General features: G+C 40.0%; 1 protein-coding gene across 2 annotated transcripts in view; it reads right to left on the bottom strand.

The window, feature by feature from the left end:
• Positions 1 to 23,773, bottom strand: part of NBAS (NBAS subunit of NRZ tethering complex) — a 207,924-nt gene that overhangs the window by 78,668 nt on the left and 105,483 nt on the right. For both annotated transcript variants that reach the window (XR_015058324.1, XM_085881820.1), the window contains exon 28: positions 4,353 to 4,475. Coding sequence is in view for 1 of the 2 variants with exons in the window: in XM_085881820.1 (XP_085737946.1) it covers positions 4,353 to 4,475 (123 nt within the window). In the remaining variant the exon portion in view is untranslated. The remainder of the gene's footprint in view (positions 1 to 4,352; positions 4,476 to 23,773) is intronic.

Here is a 23,773-nt window from a genome sequence, read left to right as displayed (position 1 = left end):
GCGGCATCTGTGGGCCACCATTATGGGATAAATGAATTGACTGAGCGGTATATCCATAAAAGGGAGTCAAATATCCATGCAGGTGTTTCCACCAGCGCTCCGCCAAACAAAAAGTGTCATTTCAGTCCCGTGATCCTTACATTGAAAGGATGGAAAAAGTGGTTAATATTTGGATCGAGAACCAAACAGAAAGAAATGATGAGGAGAAAGCATTGCAGATTTAACAACATTTCCACGAATCACCAGGGGCCAAAGACTCCAGTTCGACCATCGCCATCCACAATTTTCACACCAGGAAGGGCTGGTTTGAGAACTTCAAAAGAAGGTTTGGCTTCCATAATGTCAAATTAGTCAGGGAAGCAGCATCGGCAGACCATGACCAGACCCTAACAGAGAACTACCCACCGCAACTCATGAAACTAAACAAGGTGAAGGGATTTATGCTGAAGCAGGTCTTTAATGCGGATGAGACAGGATTATTTTGCAAGAGAATGCCAGCTCATATCTTCCTGTCCAAGCAGGAAAGATCTGCTCCAGGGTTCAAGGTGATTCAAGATCATCTTACCCTTCTCCAATATGGCAATGCAGCAAGCGACTTTGTTGTAAAGCCAATGTTGCTCTTTTGATAGCTGAATCCACCTTCCTCCTCCCCTCTCCCCATTCCACACTCAAACAGTATCATCATCCCGAGATAAGTCTTGTGGTTTATATTTACAGCAGAGGATGTAATATTTTTTTATCTTCACTCACCTCACTGCTTTATAAAAATCAGATCACTGTTTTGGAAGAAATCTAAAAGGTAAAAAGTCTTGTTTTTGTTTATTACCTCTGCTACCAAAGGTGGGCGGAAATTATATTTTCATCCCTGTTTGTCTGTAAAAAGGACTTCTCAAGAAGTTGCGCACGGATTTGGACGAAATTTCATTGAGAGGTTGGGTCTGTGACAAGGATGAAATGATTGGATTCGGTGAATATTTAGATACGGACCCGGACAAGAGAATTTTTAAATTTTCGAAATGATTCTTCACCATTGAGAGACGGGGCCAAAAACGATATATAGCATTACATTTCAAAAAGTTGTTCACGAGTTATGACAAAACTAAGTGCACGAGTTTGTTTTGGATAACAAGAACAAGCCGATTTGATTTTGGTTCAGGTCTGGATGCAGGTCCGGCCTAGCAGTGGGATACAAAACGTAAACTGTTCAGTCTGGCGGAGGTATGCACTCTACCCCACTGTCTGGCCACTCTCCCATAAAGCCTCCCCAGGCAAAAATGCTACAGTTAGAACTATAGTATATGGCAGTTGTACTCTCATATTTGCAGTAGTCTGCAGAGAATTACTGCAGGAAAGAAATGTTATTTTTGCCTGGGGTGATCGATTTGCGAAGTGCTGCAGAGATTGTTGCCCTTCCGGAAGGTTCTCCCATCTCAGCCAAGGAAGTCTGTATTTCTGTCAGAGTGGTCATTGGGCTTTTGGTCACCTCACTGACCAAGGTCCTTCTTGCCCCGTTGTTCAGTTTGGGTCAGATGGCCAGCTCTAGGAATAGTCTGGGTAATTCCACATTCTTTCCATTTCCTAACGATGGAGCTCTGTGCTCTTGGGATGTCTCAACTCTCTAGAAATTGTTCTATTCCCTTCCCCAGATCTATGCCTCCTCACAATTCAATCTCGGAGTTCTACGGACAGTTCCTTGAACTTCATGGTAGAGTTTCTGCTCTGACATGCACTGTCAACTGTGGGACCTCCTATAGAATGGTGTGTTACTTTATAAAACACGTCCAATCAATTGAATTGGCCACAGGTGGACTTCAATCAAGTTGCAGAGACATTTCAGATTTTCATTTGTAGTTTGTAAAAGTTTTTAAAAACATGATTTTCACTTTGTCACTCTGTGGTATTTTGTGTATATCGGTGACAAAATTTTTCAAAAATTTAATCCATTTTTAATTCAGGCTATAACAACAAAATGTGACAAAAGTCGAGCGGTGTGAATACTTTCTGAAGGCACTGTATTTTCTCGAAGCCTCTGAACCTACAATCCCCCCAACTCCCTTTTCCGATAGGCGCTTGGTTTTAGCTATCGGGTTTTAACGATCGCGGCATTTTCCAGGAACGTAACCCCCGCAAAATTTAAGGTTTTTCTGTATATAATTTTTGAGCCATCTCTCAATGGTAAAGAATCATTTTTAAAATTTCAAAAATTCACATATCTGGATCCAGACCTTCCCCAAAATCCAATGTCCTTCCTTCCTTCCTTGTCACACAGCCAACCTGTCCACCAAGTTAAATCCAAATCCGTCCATAACTTTTTGAAATATCCAGTTCACAGACAAACAAAAATAGACAAACAAACAGGGGTGAAAACAGAACCTCCGTCCACCTTCGGTGGTGGAGGAAATAAAACCTGGACAGGAAGATGAAAGCAATATCATAACTTGAGAATAAATATTATGTACTTGTAATCACCAAATAAACATCTATACTCATAAGTATGTGTGTGTGTGTGTGTGTGTGTGTGTGTGTGTGTGTGTGTGTGTGTGTGTGTGTGTGTGTGTGTGTGTGTGTGCGTGTGTGTGTGTCCTTCATAACTCCAAAACCATGAAACCGAGTAGCCTGAAACTTTGCATACATACTAAAGGAACTCCAAGCAAGTGCATGAGTGAAAATTGGTTTTTCCTGCATCGTGGTTGGGATGTTGAACTCACTAGACATCAAAAAAATGGATGCACCTGAACTCAACCACCAACCCCCCCCCGTGTCCCCTCAAACAACTCCCTTGTCTGGGTTAATTAAAACATCCCTTTTAAAGATGATTAACGGCCTTATTTAATTATATCCTTCATCAGGTGCATGCTCAGCCACCTTGCTCTATATGGGGTCTTAAGAGCAATCCTGGGTTCCCTCGCTGGAGTCCGAAGCCACCATGTTATTTTGGCCTGCTCATCCATGCCTTGACTTGGAACAGGCCGCAACAATTTAACAATAAAGTTCTTTTTTTTTCTTTTCTTTTTTCCACTTTCCTCACTCAAATTATCCAATCCCTGTTCATCATACCTACGAATTGCTGGATACATTACAATGCTTATAAACGCCCGGATACGCCGGCGTTTGTGGCTTTATTTCATTTCCACAGATGCGTTAACCTCAAAAAGCTCTTAAACTAAGCTGAATTACAAAAGTGAAGCTCCAGAATTGAACTTAGTCGCAGTTCCGACTGCTAAAAAAAAGTGTTCCTTTGTCCAATTCGGACATTGCTTGGGCGTTTCCGGGTGCACGGGTTAATATGACCGACGGCAATGGGTAATCGCTTGCCAAGCCAAGTGTTCTGTTTGAGTGCTTGCTCGAGTGCTTAAACCACTTGTCGATTGCTCACCAAGCTGCTTGGTTGGTCATTTCAAAACCACTAGAAGTAAGACCCGTTGCTTTGCTGATGAAAATACCAATCTTTGCGTGATTGCTTTAAAAAAAAAAAATAAAAATAAAAAAAAAACGGAATAAAAATTAACATTAAGCTTAATTTTTTTCTAATGCTCGGTCGATTCAATTTTCTGAAGAAAAGATGAAGGAATGTGCAGAAAATGGAACTTCATTTGATGCAACGCCGTGCTCCCTCACCTCATTTTACAATCCATGATGATAGAGTCGACAGGGGGTCCCATTTTTTTGGCAATTATGTATGCAGTTTTCTTTTATAAGATGCTCCCACCCGGTTTTACATGGAACACGGCAGTTAAAAATCAAACGTTGCTGTTTGGGAGCGTTTTTTCACTCCAGTAATGCCCTGGTATGCTGCCTGACCTCCATTCACGCTTCCTTCCCTTTCCCTTACGTTGCCTTAATTCCCCTTATGCTGCCTTCCCCTCCCCTCTCCTTCATGCTGTTTCCCCCAACCCCCCCTCACACTTCCCTCCCCTCTCCCTTCGTGCTGTCTTCCTCACCCTCCCCTCACACTATCCTTCACCACCATACAACCCTTCGTAGGTCCAGGAGAGAAAGGGGTGTCAAAGAATGTGTGAACTAGACAAATGAAAGCTTTATTTTTTTTTAAGCAGTATTTTTTTTACCCCCCCAGCTTTCCCTCAACTCCCCCTTTCAAATACATGTCCAGAACACTCCCTTCCCCTCCCCACTACCCCGCTCACCCCCCCATCCTCCTCTATCCCTCCCCTCTTTCTCTCCCCCCCCCCACTAATATTTCCGTCGGCAAAGCAACGGGTTGAATTTGCAAGTAAATAATAAATTGAGTGTGGAAGCTCAATAATGACATCTCATTGCCAATATGGAACTCCCTATGTCCAACCCTCCGCACCCCACCGGCATGTGGCAATCAAACGTTTGTCGTAAGGCACCTGCGTCCAGCTTGGCGGGCGAGATATGTGAGCAGATCCTGTGCAAGCTCCACATCACTCTGGGAATCCCGAACATAACTGACAGGCCGATGTACACCATACTTCTCCAAAATGTCCACCACCCTGCGACAAAAAAAATTAAGTGAACTTCACAAACACTCCAAAATACAAGTAATGAAGTTACTATTCAACAGTTTGCTATTTACTTCATAAACAAACACACACACACAAAAAAATAACAAAGGAAAATATAATTTGATGCAAATGAGTCGATGGGTAGGCCCTCTGGCCGTGTTAGACGTGAACCCGCTGTTACGGTCGATCTTACATTAAGGTCACATGAAAATTAGAGGTCACATTACAGAAAGCGCGAGAGAGAAAAATAAATAAAACATCAGATGCTTCCAACTCGAGTTACGGTCTGCAAAATGATTTTCAAAGCGCACATGTCCTTGGACTTTTGACATGTTGAACCCAAAAATCTAATCAGTTCGTCTTTGTATTACATTCTATACTTGTGCTAAGTTTGGAAGAAATCGCTAAAGCGCTTCATAAGTTATCGCGGTAACACATTTCTAATTAAAGGGCACATGACGTTCAACCTTTGACCTCTTGAACCCAACAAATAATGTAAGCAATTCATCCTACTTCTGCCAGATTTGTTTGAACTCTCTTCAATGGCTGACAAGTTATCTTATCGTGGTAACAAATATCGCAGAATTGACAGACAGCCAGGCAAAATCAGAAAACATAACACGCTACCCTTCGGCCGTGGAGGCATAATAACCATTTCATCAACAAATATTGTCACGTGCTTGGGGTCACGAGCACCCACCGGGCACACTCACAAAAAGAAACCCACGCACAATAAGGCAGCAACCACACAACATGTCACAGAGTCGGCTCTGGCCCAGAATCTGAGCTGTTGCAGGAAACAGGCTGTTTAAGTAAATACAATACGAGAGCAACATGACTCATCCCATGATGCTGGCAATAATAATTAAAAAAAAAAACTATAATTTACACACTTCACCTAAATTAGCCTCAACTCTTCCTTAACCAAGAACATACGCAAACAAAATGGTTCACAAGAAAAATGTCAACAATTTCGGAATTCTCAAATTGGTTACAAAAATGTTACTGTGATGTTTTGCTCTTGTCGAGTGGAATTGTTATTATGGCACTTAAAATTTCAGCATCGAAAATGATAAAATTTTATCAAAGCATCGTTTAGTACTTGTAGTAGCAATCAAGTAAAGAGTGAAGACGTGTGCACTCGGTTGATAACAGTGGTCGACAAAATGGAACTTTTTTTTCTCTCATCAAAGATGTAAACACACTTTTCTAGACCAGTTTTGCACAATGATTCCAAATCTGTTTTTGGTTTCCCTCGAGCACAGCTAGTTAGGGTACCCTGTGAGTACAGGGTACCCTATTGTTTTCCTTCTGTTTATTATTATTACGCATTATTATTAGGGTACCCTGTGAGTACAGGGTACCCTATTGTTTTTCTTCTGTTTATTTATTATTAGGGTACCCTGTGAGTACAGGGTACCCTATTGTTTTTCTTCTGTTTATTATTATTTTTTTTTCCGCCGGCATTTTGCACCCTTTTTCGCTTTAAAAACCATTTTCTCTGGGAGACTAAGTCCGATCGAGACAAAATTTTCACCACAGTATGTATCTTTTTTGATAGCACAATCACGTTATAATTATGACGTCATTGGTCACGTGGTGCGGGCGCCATCTTGAAAAAAACGATAAACTTTGGACCTCTGTATCTCAGAAACCGTGCAATGGAAAAATTTTTCGCTCGATACATTTTACTAAGCTCCCGATGGGGAACACGTGTGATTTTTCATGATGTCATAGGTGAAGCGATATACCGGTGAAAATTCGTCAAGTAGAACGCCATATGGGAAAAATCTGAAAAATTCTGAGCATCATCTACGCCAAAAATCACTGACGAAAATGTTTTTCTTGACGTCATCGATGAGGTAATTCGGCCGCCATCTTGTTTTTAGTGTTTTTTTAAAAAATCTTCTTCTCCAGAACGGCTATGCAGATTGAGGCGAAACTTTACACGCACATTCCCCCTGAAGTCCTCTTTCAAGTTTGTTAATTTGTTATTGATACGTCACATGGTTTGGCGGCCATCTTGAAAAACCCTAAAACCTTCAAACATCTTCTTCTCCAGAAGCGCTGGTCCAATGAAGGCGAGATTTCAGCATTATATTCGTGACATGTATGCGATGCAAGTTTGTTAATTTCAAAGTGATAGGTCACATGGTTTGGCCGCCATGTTGGATTTAAGAAAAATATTAAATAATGTTTTCTCTGGTATTTCATAAGCCATCGAAGCGAAAATTTGCAAGTGCCTTCCACGTTCAAGTCTGCATACATGGTAAAAAAGTTTTACCTCAGAAGTCACATGGTTTGGCGGCCATCTTGGATAGAAAAATAGACTTTATCCGATTTACACGAAACTTCACACACCTGTTCGGGTCGACGATGGAAAGCAGAATTTAAATTTATGATATCATAGGTCACAAGGTTCGGCAGCCATCTTGGATTGAAAATGAATAAATTTTAAAAATCTTCTTCTCCAGAAGGGCAAGACAGATCAAGACGAAACTTAACACATATATTCCCCATGAGGTCCTTTCTCAAGTTTGTTAATTTGTTGTTGATACGTCACATAGTTTGGCGGCCATCTTGAAAAAACCCTAAAACCTTCAAACATCTTCTTCTCCAGAAGCGCTGGTCGGATGAAGGGCAGATTTCAGAAGTATATTCGGGACACGTAGGCGATATAAGTTTGTTAATTTCGAATTGATAAGTCACACGGTTTGGCCGCCATCTTGGATTTAAGAAAAATATTAAATAATGTTTTCTCTGGAACCGCTTAACCTAACGAATCGAAAGTTTGCAATTATCATCGACCATCGTGTCTGCACGAGAGTTAAAAATTATGATGTCACACGTCACATGGTTTGGCGGCCATCTTGGATAGAAAAACGCACCTTTACCGATTAACACGAAACTTCACACACGTGTTCCAATACCCAGTTGGAAGCAGAATATAAACTTGTGATGTCATAGGTCACATGGTTCGTCAGCCATCTTGGATTGAAAAATAATATCTTAAAACGTCTTTTTCTCTGACACGACTGAACAGATCCAGGCGAAACTCCACCACTATGACCGCCTCTCCATGACGAATAAAAGTTCTCACCCCTTTTGAGGTACGACGCAACGTTTGGCAGCCATAGTGGATTGAAGGAAAAATATTAATTAATGTTTACTCTGGAACAACTGCATCAATCAATGTGAAACTTCACCTTTATGCTGGAACAGTCATGCGGAATGAGGGTTTGAAATTTCAACGGGATCGGCCCCAGGGTTTGGCAGCCATGTTGGTTTTAAGAAAAATATTAAATAATGTTTTCTCTGGAACTGCTTAACCAAGCGAAGCGAAAATTTGCACTTATCGTCTCCGATCGTGTTTGCACATGTGGTGAAAATTATGACATAACAAGTCACATGGTTTGGCCGCCATCTTGGATTGAAGGATAAATATTAATTAATGTTTACTCTGGAACCGCTGCTTCTATATATATGAAACTCCACATTTGTAATTCAGCCGACATGCGAAACAAAAGTTTAAAATTTCAACCTGATCGGTCACGCGGTTTGGCAGCCAGAATTATTTAATTATTTGAATCTGTTCGCCAGTAATAAGGAAATTGAACACTTTGTGCTGCCCGGTTCGTAGCTCTTCAGTCCCACGCCATATCGAAGCAGGCCTCTGTTTGTATCACTCTTCAATAATGTTTTTTTCTGGAATCACTTTCCCGATGAATGCGAAACTTTGCGACTGTCATCTGCACAAAGTCCCATGTTGTATCAAAGGCGGACGGACTGGGTACCCGGTCATCACTGCCAGCAGTTATAAAGTGGCAGTTCTAGTTAGGGTACCCTGTCAGTACAGGGTACCCTATTGTTTTTCTTATGTTTATTAGGGTATCCAGTCAAATGGACTGGATAACCTATTGTTTTTCTTCTGTTTATTAGGGTACCCTGTGAGTACAGGGTACCCTATTGTTTTTCTTCTGTTTATTATTACGCATTATTATTATTATTCTTCCGCCGGCATTTTGCACCCTTTTTCGCTTTAAAAATCATTTTCTCTGGAACACTAAGTCCGATCGACAGGAAATTTTCACCATAGTATGTATCTTTTTTGATAGCACAATCACGTTATAATTATGACGTCATTGGTCACGTGGTACGGTCGCCATCTTGAAAAAAGCGATAAACTTTGGACATCTGTATCTCGGAAACCGTGCAATGGAAAAAATTTTCGTTTGATACATTTTACTAAGCTCCCTATGGGGAACACGTGTGATTTTTCGTGACGTCATAGGTGAAGCGATATACCGGTGAAAATTCGTCAAGTAGAACGCCATATGGGAAAAATCTGAAAAATTCTGAGCATCATCTACGCCAAAAATCACTGACGAAAATGTTTTTTTGACGTCATCGATGACGTAATTCGGCCGCCATCTTGTTTTTTAGTGTTTTTTTTTTTTAAATCTTCTTCTCCAGAACGGCTATGCAGATTAAGGCGAAACTTTACACGCACATTCCCCCTGAGGTCCTCTTTCAAGTTTGTTAATTTGTTGTTGATACGTCACATGGTTTGGCGGCCATCTTGAAAAAACCCTAAAACCTTCAAACATCTTCTTCTCCAGAAGCGCTGGTCCAATGAAGGCGAGATTTCAGAACTATATTCGTGACATGTATGCGATGCAAGTTTGTTAATTTCAAAGTGATAGGTCACATGGTTTGGCCGCCATGTTGGATTTAAGAAAAATATTAAATAAAGTTTTCTCTGGTATTTCATAAGCCATCGAAGCGAAAATTTGCAAGTGCCTTCCTCGCTCAAGTCTGCATACATGGTAAAAATTTTTACCTCAGAAGTCACATGGTTTGGCGGCCATCTTGGATAGAAAAATAGACTTTATCCGATTTACACAAAACTTCACACACTTGTTCGGGTCGACGATGGAAAGCAGAATTTAAATTCATGATATCCTCGGTCACAAGGTTCGGCAGCCATCTTGGATTGAAAATGAATAAATTTTAAAAATCTTCTTCTCCAGAAGGGCAAGACAGATGAAGACGAAACTTCACAGATATATTCCCCATGAGGTCCTTTCTCAAGTTTGTTAATTTGTTTTTGATCGGTCACATGGTTTGGCGGCCATCTTGAAAAAACCCGAAAACCTTCAAACATCTTCTTCTCCAGAAGCGTTGGCCCAATGAAGGGGAGATTTCAGAACTATATTCGGGACAGGAAGGCGATATAAGTTTGTTAATTTCGAATTGATAAGTCACATGGTTTGGCCGCCATCTTGGATTTCAGAAAAATATTAAATAATGTTTTCTCTGGAACCGCTTAACCAAACGAATCGAAAATTTGTAATTATCATCTAGCAGGCAGTATGCACGCTTGGTAAAAATTATGATGTCACACGTCACATGGTTTGGCGGCCATCTTGGATTGAAAAACGCACCTTTACCGATTAACACGAAACTTCACGTACGTGTTCCAATACCCAGTTGGAAGCAGAATATACATTTCTGATGTCATAGGTCACATGGTTCGTCAGCCATCTTGGATTGAAAAACAATATCTTCAAACGTCTTTTTCTCTGAAACGGCTGAACAGATCCAGGCGAAACTCCACCACTATGACCGCCTCTCCATGACGAATAAAAAGTTCCCACCCCCTTTTGAGGTACGATGCAACGTTTGGCAGCCATATTGGATTGAAGGAAAAATATTAATTAATGTTTACTCTGGAACTACTGCATCAATAAATGTGAAACATCAAGTTTATGGTGGAACGCTCATGCGGAATGAGGGTTTGAAATTTCAACGCGATCGGGCCCAGGGTTTGGCAGCCATGTTGGTTTTAAGAAAAATATTAAATAATGTTTTCTCTGGAACTGCTTAACCTGGAGAAGCGAAAATTTGCAGTTATCATCCACCATCGTGTTTGCACACGTGGTGCAAATTATGACATCACAAGTCACATGGTTTGGCCGCCATCTTGGATTGAAGGATAAATATTAATTAATGTTTACTCTGGAACCGCTGCCTCTATATATGCGAAACTTCAGATTTATAATTCAGGTGACATGCGAAATAAAAGTTTAAAATTTCAACCTGATCGGTCACGCGGTTTGGGAGCCAGAATTATTTAATTATTTGAATCTGGAAGCCAGTAATAACGAAATTGAATGCTTTGTGCTGCCCGGTTCGTAACTCATCTGTTCCGTGCTGTCTCGAAGCAGGCCTGTGTTTGTATCACTATTAAATAATGTTTTCTCTGGCACCGCTTATCCTTTCAATGCCAAACTTTGCGACTGTCATCTGCAGAAAGTCCCATGTTGTATCAAAGGCGGACGGACTGGGTACCCGGTCATCACTGCCAGCAGTTATAAAGTGGCAGTTCTAGTTATTATTATTTTTCTTCCGCCGTAAATTTGCAAAATTTCCAATTTTTTCGCTTTAAATGCCATTTTCTCAGAAATGGTAAGACCAATCGACACAAAATTTTCACCAAATATGTATCTTTTTTGATAGCATACATAATTGATAATTATGACGTCATAGGTCACATGGTACGGGCGCCATCTTGAAAAAACAGAAAAACTTTGGAGCTCTGTATCTCTGAAATCTTCTAGGGTAAAAAAAATTTCGCTTCATACATTTTAACAAGCTCCCTCTCGGGAATACGTGTGATTTTTCGTGACGTCATCGGTGAAGAGGTATCCCAGTGAAAATTCGTCAAGTAGAACGCCACATGGCAAAAATTTGAAATTTCTTGAGCGTCATCTACACAAAAATTCATCGTAGAAAAAAAATATTTTGTCGTCATCGGTGACGTAATTTGGCCGCCATGTTGTTTTGAAAAATTTTTTTTTAAAAATCTTCTTCTCCAGAAGGGCTGGACAGATTAAGGCGAAACTTTACAGGCACATTCCCCCTGAGGTCCTCTTTCAAGTTTGTTAATTTGTTGTTGATACGTCACATGGTTTGGCGGCCATCTTGAAAAAACCCTAAAACCTTCAAACATCTTCTTCTCCAGAAGCGCTGGTCCCATGAAGGCGAGATTTCACAACTATATTCGGGATATGTATGCGATGCAAGTTTGTTAATTGCAAAGTGATAGGTCACATGGTTTGGCTGCCATGTTGGATTTAAGAAAAATATTAAATAATGTTTTCTCTGGTATTTCATAAGCCATCGAAGTGAAAATTTGCAATTGCCTTCCTCCCTCAAGTCTGCATACATGGTAAAAAATTTTTACCTCAGAAGTCACATGGTTTGGCGGCCATCTTGGATGGAAAAATAGACCTTATCCGATTTTCACGAAACTTCACACACTTGTTCGGATCGACGATGGAAAGCAGAATTTAAATTTATGATATCATAGGTCACAAGATTCGGCAGCCATCTTGGATTGAAAATGAATAAATTTTAAAAATCTTCTTCTCCAGAAGGGCAAGATAGATTAAGACGAAACTTCACACATATATTCCCCATGAGGTCCTTTCTCAAGTTTGTTAATTTCTTCTTGATCGGTCACATGGTTTGGCGGCCATCTTGAAAAAACCCTAAAACCTTCAAACATCTTCTTCTCCAAAAGCGCTGGTCCAATGAAGGCGAGATTTCAGAACTATATTCGGGAGAGTAAGTCGATATAAGTTTGTTAATTTCGAATTGATAAGTCACATGGTTTGGCCGCCATCTTGGATTTAAGAAAAATATTAAATAATCTTTTCTCTGGAACCGCTTAACCAAACGAATCGAAAATTTGTAATTATCATCGAGAGGGCAGTATGCACGCCTGATAAAAATTATGACGTCACACGTCACATGGTTTGGCGGCCATCTTGGATAGAAAAACGCACCTTTACCGATTAACACGAAACTTCACAAACGTGTTCCAATACCCAGTTGGAAGCAGAATTTAAATTTCTGATGTCATAGGTCACATGGTTCGTCAGCCATCTTGGATTGAAAAACAATATCTTCAAACGTCTTTTTCTCTGAAACGGCTGAACAGATCCAGGCGAAACTCGACCACTATGACCGCCTCTCCATGACGAATAAAAAGTTCCCACCCCCTTTTGAGGTACGATGCAACGTTTGGCAGCCATATTGGATTGAAGGAAAAATATTAATTAATGTTTACTCTGGTACTACTGCATCAATAAATGTGAAACATCACCTTTATGGTGGAACAGTGATGCGGAATGAGGGTTTGAAATTTCAACGGGATCGGACCCAGGGTTTGGCAGCCATGTTGGTTTTAAGAAAAATATTAAATAATGTTTTCTTTGGAACTGCTTAACCTTGCGAAGCGAAAATTTGCACTTATCGTCTGCGATAGTGTTTGCACATGTGGTGAAAATTATGACATCACAAGTCACATGGTTTGGCCGCCATCTTGGGTTGAAGGATAAATATTAATTAATGTTTACTCTGGAACCGCTGCTTCTATACATACGAAACTTCATATTTGTAATTTAGCCGACATGCGAAACAAACGTTTAAAATTTCAACCTGATCGGTCACACGGTTTGGCAGCCAGAATTATTTAATTATTTGAATCTGTTCGCCAGTAATAAGGAAATTGAACGCTTTGTGCTGCCCGGTTCGTAACTCGTCTGTTCCGCGCCGTTTCGAAGCAGGCCTGTGTTTGTATCACCATTAAATAATGTTTTCTCTGGCACCGCTTATCCGATAAATGCGAAACTTTGCGACTATGATTTAAGTCTCATGTTGTATCAGTTGTGTCAAAGGCGGACACTTCTGGGTACCCGGTCATCACTGCCAGCAGTTATAAAGTGGCAGTTCTAGTTAGGGTACCCTGTGAGTACAGGGTACCCTATTGTTTTTCTTCTGTTTATTATTATTACGCATTATTATTATTATTATTATTATTTTTCCGCCGGCGTTTTGCACCCTTTTTCGCTTTAAAAATCATTTTCTCTGGAACACTAAGTCCGATCGACAGGAAATTTTCACCATAGTATGTATCTTTTTTGATAGCACAATCACGCTATAATTATGACGTCATTGGTCACGTGGTACGGTCGCCATCTTGAAAAAAGCGATAAACTTTGGACATCTGTATCTCGGAAACCGTGCAATGGAAAAATTTTTTGTTTGATACATTTTACTAAGCTCCCTATGGGGAACACGTGTGATTTTTCGTGACATCATAGGTGAAGCGATATACCGGTGAAAATTCGTCAAGTAGAACGCCATATAGGAAAAATCTGAAAAATTCTGAGCGTCATCTACACCAAAATTCATCGTCAAAAATGTTTTTTTTGACGTCATCGATGACGTAATTCGGCCGCCATCTTGTTTTTTAGTGTTTTTTAAAAAAAATCTTCTTCTCCAGAAGGGCTGGACAGATTAAGGTGAAACTTTACAGGTACATTCCCCCTGAGGTCCTCTTTCAAGTTTGTTAATTTGTTGTTGATACGTCACATGGTTTGGCGGCCATCTTGAAAAAACCCTAAAACCTTCAAACATCTTCTTCTCCAGAAGCGCTGGTCCAATCAAGGCGAGATTTCACAACTATATTCGTGACATGTATGCGATGCAAGTTTGTTAATTTCAAAGTGATAGGTCACATGGTTTGGCCGCCATGTTGGATTTAAGAAAAATATTAAATAATGTTTTCTCTGGTATTTCATAAGCCATCGAAGTGAAAATTTGCAATTGCCTTCCTCCCTCAAGTCTGCATATATGGTAAAAAATTTTTACCTCAGAAGTCACATGGTTTGGCGGCCATCTTGGATGGAAAAATAGACCTTATCCGATTTTCAGGAAACTTCACACACTTGTTCGGGTCGACGATGGAAAGCAGAATTTAAATTTATGATATCATAGGTCACAAGGTTCGGCAGCCATCTTGGATTGAAAATGAATAAATTTTAAAAATCTTCTTCTCCAGAAGGGCAAGATAGATTAAGACGAAACTTCACACATATATTCCCCATGAGGTCCTTTCTCAAGTTTGTTAATTTATTCTTGATCGGTCACATGGTTTGGCGGCCATCTTGAAAAAACCCGAAAACCTTCAAACATCTTCTTCTCCAGAAGCGCTGGTCGGATGAAGGGCAGATTTCAGAACTGTATTCGGGACAGGAAGGCGATATAAGTTTGTTAATTTCGAATTGATAAGTCACATGGTTTGGCCGCCATCTTGGATTTAAGAAAAATATTAAATAATGTTTTCTCTGGAACCGCTTAACCAAACGAATCGAAAATTTGTAATTATCATCGAGAGGGCAGTCTGCACGCATGGTAAAAATTATGACGTCACACATCACATGGTTTGGCGGCCATCTTGGATAGAAAAACGCACCTTTACCCATTAACACGAAACTTCACAAACGTGTTCCAATACCTAGTTGGAAGCAGAGTATAAATTTCTGATGCCATAGGTCACATGGTTCGTCAGCCATCTTGGATTGAAAAACAATATCTTCAAACGTCTTTTTCTCTGAAACGGCTGAACAGATCCAGGCGAAACTCGACCACTATGACCGCCTCTCCATGACGAATAAAAAGTTCTCACCCCCTTTTGAGGGACGACGCAACGTTTGGCAGCCATATTGGATTGAAGGAAAAATATTAATTAATGTTTACTCTGGAATTACTGCATCAATAAATGTGAAACATCAAGATTATGGTGGAACGCTCATGCGGAATGAGGGTTTGAAATTTCAACGGGATCGGGCCCAGGGTTTGGCAGCCATGTTGGTTTTAAGAAAAATATTAAATAATGTTTTCTCTGGAACTGCTTAACCTGGAGAAGCGAAAATTTGCAGTTATCATCCACCATCGTGTTTGCACACGTGGTGCAAATTATGACATCAGAAGTCACATGGTTTGGCCGCCATCTTGGATTGAAGGATAAATATTAATTAATGTTTACTCTGGAACCGCTGCCTCTATATATGCGAAACTTCACATTTATAATTCAGGTGATATGCGAAACAAAAGTTTAAAATTCAACCTGATTGGTCACACGGTTTGGCAGCCAGAATTATTTAATTATTTGAATCTGTTCGCCAGTAATAAGGAAATTGAACGCTTTGTGCTGCCCCGTTCGTAGGTCTTCAGTCCCACGCCATATCGAAGCAGGCCTCTGTTTGTATCACTCTTCAATGATGTTTTTTTCTGGAACCACTTTCCCGATGAATGCGAAACTTTGCGACTGTCATCTGCAGAAAGTCCCATGTTGTATCAAAGGCGGACGCGGACTGGGTACCCGGTCATCACTGCCAGCAGTTATAAAGTGGCAGTTCTAGTTAGGGTACCCTGTGAGTACAGGGTACCCTATTGTTTTTCTTCTGTTTATTATTACGCATTATTATTATTCTTCCGCCGGCATTTTGCACCCTTTTTCGCTTTAAAAATCATTTTCTCTGGAACACTAAGTCCGATCGACAGGAAATTTTCACCATAGTATGTATCTTTTTTGATAGCACAATCACGTTATAATTATGACGTCATTGGTCACGTGGTACGGTCGCCATCTTGAAAAAAGCGATAAACTTTGGACATCTGTATCTCGGAAACCGTGCAATGGAAAAAATTTTCGTTTGATACATTTTACTAAGCTCCCTATGGGGAACACGTGTGATTTTTCGTGACGTCATAGGTGAAGCGATATACCGGTGAAAATTCGTCAAGTAGAACGCCATATGGGAAAAATCTGAAAAATTCTGAGCATCATCTACGCCAAAAATCACTGACGAAAATGTTTTTTTTGACGTCATCGATGACGTAATTCGGCCGCCATCTTGTTTTTTAGTGTTTTTTTTTTAAATCTTCTTCTCTAGAACAGCTACGCAGATTAAGGCGAAACTTTACACGCACATTCCCCTGAGGTCCTCTTTCAAGTTTGTTAATTTGTTGTTGATACGTCACATGGTTTGGCGGCCATCTTGAAAAAACCCTAAAACCTTCAAACATCTTCTTCTCCAGAAGCGCTGGTCCAATGAAGGCGAGATTTCAGAACTATATTCGTGACATGTATGCGATGCAAGTTTGTTAATTTCAAAGTGATAGGTCACATGGTTTGGCCGCCATGTTGGATTTAAGAAAAATATTAAATAAAGTTTTCTCTGGTATTTCATAAGCCATCGAAGCGAAAATTTGCAAGTGCCTTCCTCGCTCAAGTCTGCATACATGGTAAAAATTTTTACCTCAGAAGTCACATGGTTTGGCGGCCATCTTGGATAGAAAAATAGACTTTATCCGATTTACACAAAACTTCACACACTTGTTCGGGTCGACGATGGAAAGCAGAATTTAAATTCATGATATCCTCGGTCACAAGGTTCGGCAGCCATCTTGGATTGAAAATGAATAAATTTTAAAAATCTTCTTCTCCAGAAGGGCAAGACAGATGAAGACGAAACTTCACAGATATATTCCCCATGAGGTCCTTTCTCAAGTTTGTTAATTTGTTTTTGATCGGTCACATGGTTTGGCGGCCATCTTGAAAAAACCCGAAAACCTTCAAACATCTTCTTCTCCAGAAGCGTTGGCCCAATGAAGGGGAGATTTCAGAACTATATTCGGGACAGGAAGGCGATATAAGTTTGTTAATTTCGAATTGATAAGTCACATGGTTTGGCCGCCATCTTGGATTTCAGAAAAATATTAAATAATGTTTTCTCTGGAACCGCTTAACCAAACGAATCGAAAATTTGTAATTATCATCTAGCAGGCAGTATGCACGCTTGGTAAAAATTATGATGTCACACGTCACATGGTTTGGCGGCCATCTTGGATTGAAAAACGCACCTTTACCGATTAACACGAAACTTCACGTACGTGTTCCAATACCCAGTTGGAAGCAGAATATACATTTCTGATGTCATAGGTCACATGGTTCGTCAGCCATCTTGGATTGAAAAACAATATCTTCAAACGTCTTTTTCTCTGAAACGGCTGAACAGATCCAGGCGAAACTCCACCACTATGACCGCCTCTCCATGACGAATAAAAAGTTCCCACCCCCTTTTGAGGTACGATGCAACGTTTGGCAGCCATATTGGATTGAAGGAAAAATATTAATTAATGTTTACTCTGGAACTACTGCATCAATAAATGTGAAACATCAAGTTTATGGTGGAACGCTCATGCGGAATGAGGGTTTGAAATTTCAACGCGATCGGGCCCAGGGTTTGGCAGCCATGTTGGTTTTAAGAAAAATATTAAATAATGTTTTCTCTGGAACTGCTTAACCTGGAGAAGCGAAAATTTGCAGTTATCATCCACCATCGTGTTTGCACACGTGGTGCAAATTATGACATCACAAGTCACATGGTTTGGCCGCCATCTTGGATTGAAGGATAAATATTAATTAATGTTTACTCTGGAACCGCTGCCTCTATATATGCGAAACTTCAGATTTATAATTCAGGTGACATGCGAAATAAAAGTTTAAAATTTCAACCTGATCGGTCACGCGGTTTGGGAGCCAGAATTATTTAATTATTTGAATCTGGAAGCCAGTAATAACGAAATTGAATGCTTTGTGCTGCCCGGTTCGTAACTCATCTGTTCCGTGCCGTCTCGAAGCAGGCCTGTGTTTGTATCACTATTAAATAATGTTTTCTCTGGCACCGCTTATCCTTTCAATGCCAAACTTTGCGACTGTCATCTGCAGAAAGTCCCATGTTGTATCAAAGGCGGACGGACTGGGTACCCGGTCATCACTGCCAGCAGTTATAAAGTGGCAGTTCTAGTTATTATTATTTTTCTTTTTCCGCCGGCATTTTGCACCCTTTTTCGCTTTAAAAATCATTTTCTCTGGGATACTAAGTCCGATCGACACAAAATTTTCACCACAGTATGTATCTTTTTTGATAGCACAATCACGTTATAATTATGACGTCATTGGTCATGTGGTGCGGGCGCCATCTTGAAAAAAACGATAAACTTTGGACCTCTGTATCTCAGAAACCCTGCAATGGAAAAATTTTTCGTTTGATACATTTTACTAAGCTCCCTATGGGGAACACGTGTGATTTTTCGTGACGTCATAGGTGAAGCGATATACCGGTGAAAATTCGTCAAGTAGAACGCCATATAGGAAAAATCTGAAAAATTCTGAGCATCATCTACGCCAAAAATCACTGACGAAAATGTTTTTCTTGACGTCATCGATGACGTAATTAGGCCGCCATCTTGTTTTTTAGTGTTTTTTTTTTAAAAAATCTTCTTCTCCAGAACGGCTGTGCAGATTGAGGCGAAACTTTACAGGCACATTCCCCCTGAGGTCCTCTTTCAAGTTTGTTAATTTGTTGTTGATACGTCACATGGTTTGGCGGCCATCTTGAAAAAACCTGAAAACCTTCAAACATCTTCTTCTCCAGAAGCGCTGGTCCAATGAAGGCGAGATTTCAGAACTATATTCGTGAGATGTATGCGATGCAAGTTTGTTAATTTCAAAGTGATAGGTCACATGGTTTGGCCGCCATGTTGGATTTAAGAAAAATATTAAATAATGTTTTCTCTGGTATTTCATAAGCCATCGAAGCGAAAATTTGCAAGTGCCTTCCTCCCTCAAGTCTGCATACATGGTAAAAAAATTTTTACCTCAGAAGTCACATGGTTTGGCGGCCATCTTGGATAGAAAAATAGACTTTATCCGATTTACACGAAACTTCACACACTTGTTCGGGTCGACGATGGAAAGCAGAATTTAAATTTATAATATCATAGGTCACAAGGTTCGGCAGCCATCTTGGATTGAAAATGAATAAATTTTAAAAATCTTCTTCTCCAGAAGGGCAAGACAGATGAAGACGAAACTTCACACATATATTCCCCATGAGGTCCTTTCTCAAGTTTGTTAATTTGTTCTTGATCGGTCACATGGTTCGGCGGCCATCTTGAAAAAACCCTAAAACCTTCAAACATCTTCTTCTCCAGAAGCGCTGGTCGGATGAAGGGGAGATTTCAGAACTATATTCGGGACACGTAGGCGATATAAGTTTGTTAATTTCGAATTGATACGTTAGACGGTTTGGCCGCCATCTTGGATTTAAGAAAAATATTAAATAATGTTTTCTCTGGAACCGCTGAACCAAACGAATCGAAAATTTGTAATTATCATCTACCATCATGTATGCACGCATGGTAAAAATTATGACATCACACGTCACATGGTTTGGCGGCCATCTTGGATAGAAAAACGCACCTTTACCGATCAACACGAAACTTTACAAACGTGTTCCAATACCCAGTTGGAAGCAGAATGTAAATTTCTGATGTCAGAGGTCACATGGTTCGTCAGCCATCTTGGATTGAAAATGAATAAATTTTAAAAATCTTCTTCTCCAGAAAGGCAAGACAGATTAAGCCGAAACTTCACACATATATTCCCCATGAGGTCCTTTCTCAAGTTTGTTAATTTGTTCTTGATTGGTCACATGGTTTGGCGGCCATCTTGAATTTACCTTAAAACCTTCAAACATCTTCTTCTCCAGAACACCTGATCTGATCAAGGGGAAACTTCACACCCCTATTGCACATGAGTAGGGAATACAAGTTTGTTAATTTCTAATTGATAGGTCACATGGTTTGGCAGCCATGTTGAATTTAAGAAAAATATTAAATAATGTTTTCTCTGGAACTGCTTAACCTATCGAAGCGAAAATTTGCGGCTGTCATCCTCCATGATATCTGCATACATGGTAAAAATTATGAGGTCACAAGTCACATGGTTTGGCCGCCATCTTAGATTGAAGGATAAATATTAATTCATGTTTACTCTGGAACCACTACTTCTATATATGCGAAACTTCATATTTATAATTTAGGCTACATGTGAAACAAAAGTTTAAAATTTCAACCTGATCGGCCGTGTGGTTTGGCAGCCAGAATTATTTAATTATTTGAATCTGGTCGCCAGTAATAAGGAAATTGAACGCTTTGTGCTGCCCGGTTCGTAACTCGTCTGTTCCGCGCCGTTTCGAAGCAGGCCTGTGTTTGTATCACCATTAAATAATGTTTTCTCTGGCACCGCTTATCCGATAAATGCGAAACTTTGCGACTATGATTTAAGTCTCATGTTGTATCAGTTGTCTCAAAGGCGGACACTTCTGGGTACCCGGTCATCACTGCCAGCAGTTATAAAGTGGCAGTTCTAGTTTTTATTTATTCTTTTTCTTTTTCCGCCGGCATTTTGCACCCTTTTTCGCTTTAAAAATCATTTTCTCTGGGATACTAAGTCCGATCGACACAAAATTTTCACCACAGTATGTATCTTTTTTGATAGCACAATCAAGTTATAATTATGACGTCATTGGTCATGTGGTGCGGGCGCCATCTTGAAAAAAACGATAAACTTTGGACCTCTGTATCTCAGAAACCCTGCAATGGAAAATTTTTTCGTTTGATACATTTTACTAAGCTCCCTATGGGGAACACGTGTGATTTTTCGTGACGTCATCGGTGAAGCGATATACCGGTGAAAATTCGTCAAGTAGAACGCCATATAGGAAAAATCTGAAAAATTCTGAGCATCATCTACGCCTAAAATCACTGACGAAAATGTTTTTCTTGACGTCATCGATGACGTAATTCGGCCGCCATCTTGTTTTTTAGTGTTTTTTTTTAAAAATCTTCTTCTCCAGAAGGGCTGGACAGATTAAGGCGAAACTTTACAAGTACATTCCCCCTGATGTCCTCTTTCAAGTTTGTTAATTTGTTGTTGATACGTCACATGGTTTGGCGGCCATCTTGAAAAAACCCTAAAACCTTCAAACATCTTCTTCTCCAGAAGCGCTGGTCCCATGAAGGCGAGATTTCACAAGTATATTCGGGACATGTATGCGATGCAAGTTTGTTAATTTCTAAGTGATAGGTCACATGGTTTGGCCGCCATGTTGGATTTAAGAAAAATATTAAATAATGTTTTCTCTGGTATTTCATAAGCCATCGAAGCGAAAATTTGCAATTGCCTTCCTCCCTCAAGTCTGCATACATGGTAAAAATTTTTTACCTCAGAAGTCACATGGTTTGGCGGCCATCTTGGATAGAAAAATAGACCTTATCCGATTTTCACGAAACTTCACAGACTTTTTCGGGTCGACGATGGAAAGCAGAATTTAAATTTATGATATCATAGGTCACAAGGTTCGGCAGCCATCTTGGATTGAAAATGAATAAATTTTAAAAATCTTCTTCTCCAGAATGGCAAAATAGATTAAGACAAAACTTCACACATATATTCCCCATGAGGTCCTTTCTCAAGTTTGTTAATTTGTTCTTGATCGGTCACATGGTTTGGCGGCCATCTTGAAAAAACCCGAAAACCTTCAAACATCTTCTTCTCCAGAAGCGCTGGCCCAATGAAGGGGAGATTTCAGAACTGTATTCGGGAGAGGAAGGCGATATAAGTTTGTTAATTTCGAATTGATAAGTCACATGGTTTGGCCGCCATCTTGGATTTAAGAAAAATATTAAATAATGTTTTCTCTGGAACCGCTTAACCAAACGAATCGAAAATTTGTAATTATCATCGATAGGGCAGTATGCACGCATGGTAAAAATTATGACATCACACGTCACATGGTTTGGCGGCCATCTTGGATAGAAAAACGCACCTTTAACAATTAACACGAAACTTCACAAACGTGTTCCAATACCCAGTTGGAAGCAGAATATAAATTTCTGATGTCATAGGTCACATGGTTCGTCAGCCATCTTGGATTGAAAAACAATATCTTCAAACGTCTTTTTCTCTGAAATGGCTGAACAGATCCAGGGGAAACTCCACCACTATGACCGCCTCTCCATGACGAATAAAAAGTTCTCACCCTCTTTTGAGGTACGACGCAACGTTTGGCAGCCATAGTGGATTGAAGGAAAAATATTAATTAATGTTTACTCTGGAACTACTGCATCAATAAATATGAAACAGCACCTTTATGGTGGAACGCTCATGCGGAATGAGGGTTTGAAATTTCAACGGGATCGGGCCCAGGGTTTGGCAGCCATGTTGGTTTTAAGAAAAATATTAAATAATGTTTTCTCTGGAACTGCTTAACCTGGCGAAGCGAAAATTTGCACTTATCGTCTCCGATCCTGTTTGCAGATGTGGTGAAAATTATGACGTCACAAGTCACATGGTTTGGCCGCCATCTTGGATTGAAGGATAAATATTAATTAATGTTTACTCTGGAACCGCTGCTTCTGTATATACGAAACTTCACATTTGAAATTGAGCCGACATGCGAAACAAAAGTTTAAAATTTCAACCTGATCGATCGCGTGGTTTGGCAGCCAGAATTATTTAATCATTTTAATCTGTTCGCCAGTAATAAGGAAATTGAACGCTTTGTGCTGCCCGGTTCGTAACTCGTCTGTTCTGCGCCGTCGCGAAGCAGGCCTGTGTTTGTATCACCATTAAATCATGTTTTCTCAGGCACCGCTTTTCCGATGAATGCGAAACTTTGCGACGATGATTTAAGTCTCATGTTGTATCAGTTGTGTCAAAGGCGGACACGTTTGGGTACCCGGTCATCACTGCCAGCAGTTATAAAGTGGCAGTTCTAGTTATTATTATTTTTCCGCCGGCATTTTGCACCCTTTTTCGCTTTAAAAATCATTTTCTCTGGAACACTAAGTCCGATCGACAGGAAATTTTCACCATAGTATGTATCTTTTTTGATAGCACAATCACGTTATAATTATGACGTCATTGGTCACGTGGTACGGTCGCCATCTTGAAAAAAGCGATAAACTTTGGACATCTGTATCTCGGAAACCGTGCAATGGAAAATTTTTTCGTTTGATACATTTTACTAAGCTCCCTATGCGGAACACGTGTGATTTTTCGTGACGTCATAGGTGAAGCGATATACCGGTGAAAATTCGTCAAGTAGAACGCCATATAGGAAAAATCTGAAAAATTCTGAGCGTCATCTACACCAAAATTCATCGTCAAAAATGTTTTTTTTGACGTCATTGATGACGTAATTCGGCCGCCATCTTGTTTTTTAGTGTTTTTTTAAAAAAATCTTCTTCTCCAGAACGGCTGTGCAGATTGAGGCGAAACTTTACAGGCACATTCCCCCTGAGGTCCTCTTTCAAGTTTGTTAATTTGTTGTTGATACATCACATGGTTTGGCGGCCATCTTGAAAAAACCCTAAAACCTTCAAACATCTTCTTCTCCAGAAGCGCTGGTCCAATGAAGTCGAGATTTCAGAATTATATTCGTGACATGTATGCGATACAAGTTTGTTAATTTCGAAGTGATAGGTCACATGCTTTGGCCGCCATGTTGGATTTAAGAAAA

The sequence above is a fragment of the Eptatretus burgeri genome, chromosome 5 (genome assembly GCF_056783735.1).
Source record: "Eptatretus burgeri isolate ZD-2024b chromosome 5, Ebu_testis_v1, whole genome shotgun sequence".
Taxonomy (NCBI): Eukaryota; Metazoa; Chordata; class Myxini; order Myxiniformes; family Myxinidae; genus Eptatretus; species Eptatretus burgeri.
The sequence above is the reverse complement of the archived record's forward strand: the minus strand, read 5'-3'. Positions and strand labels throughout refer to the sequence as shown.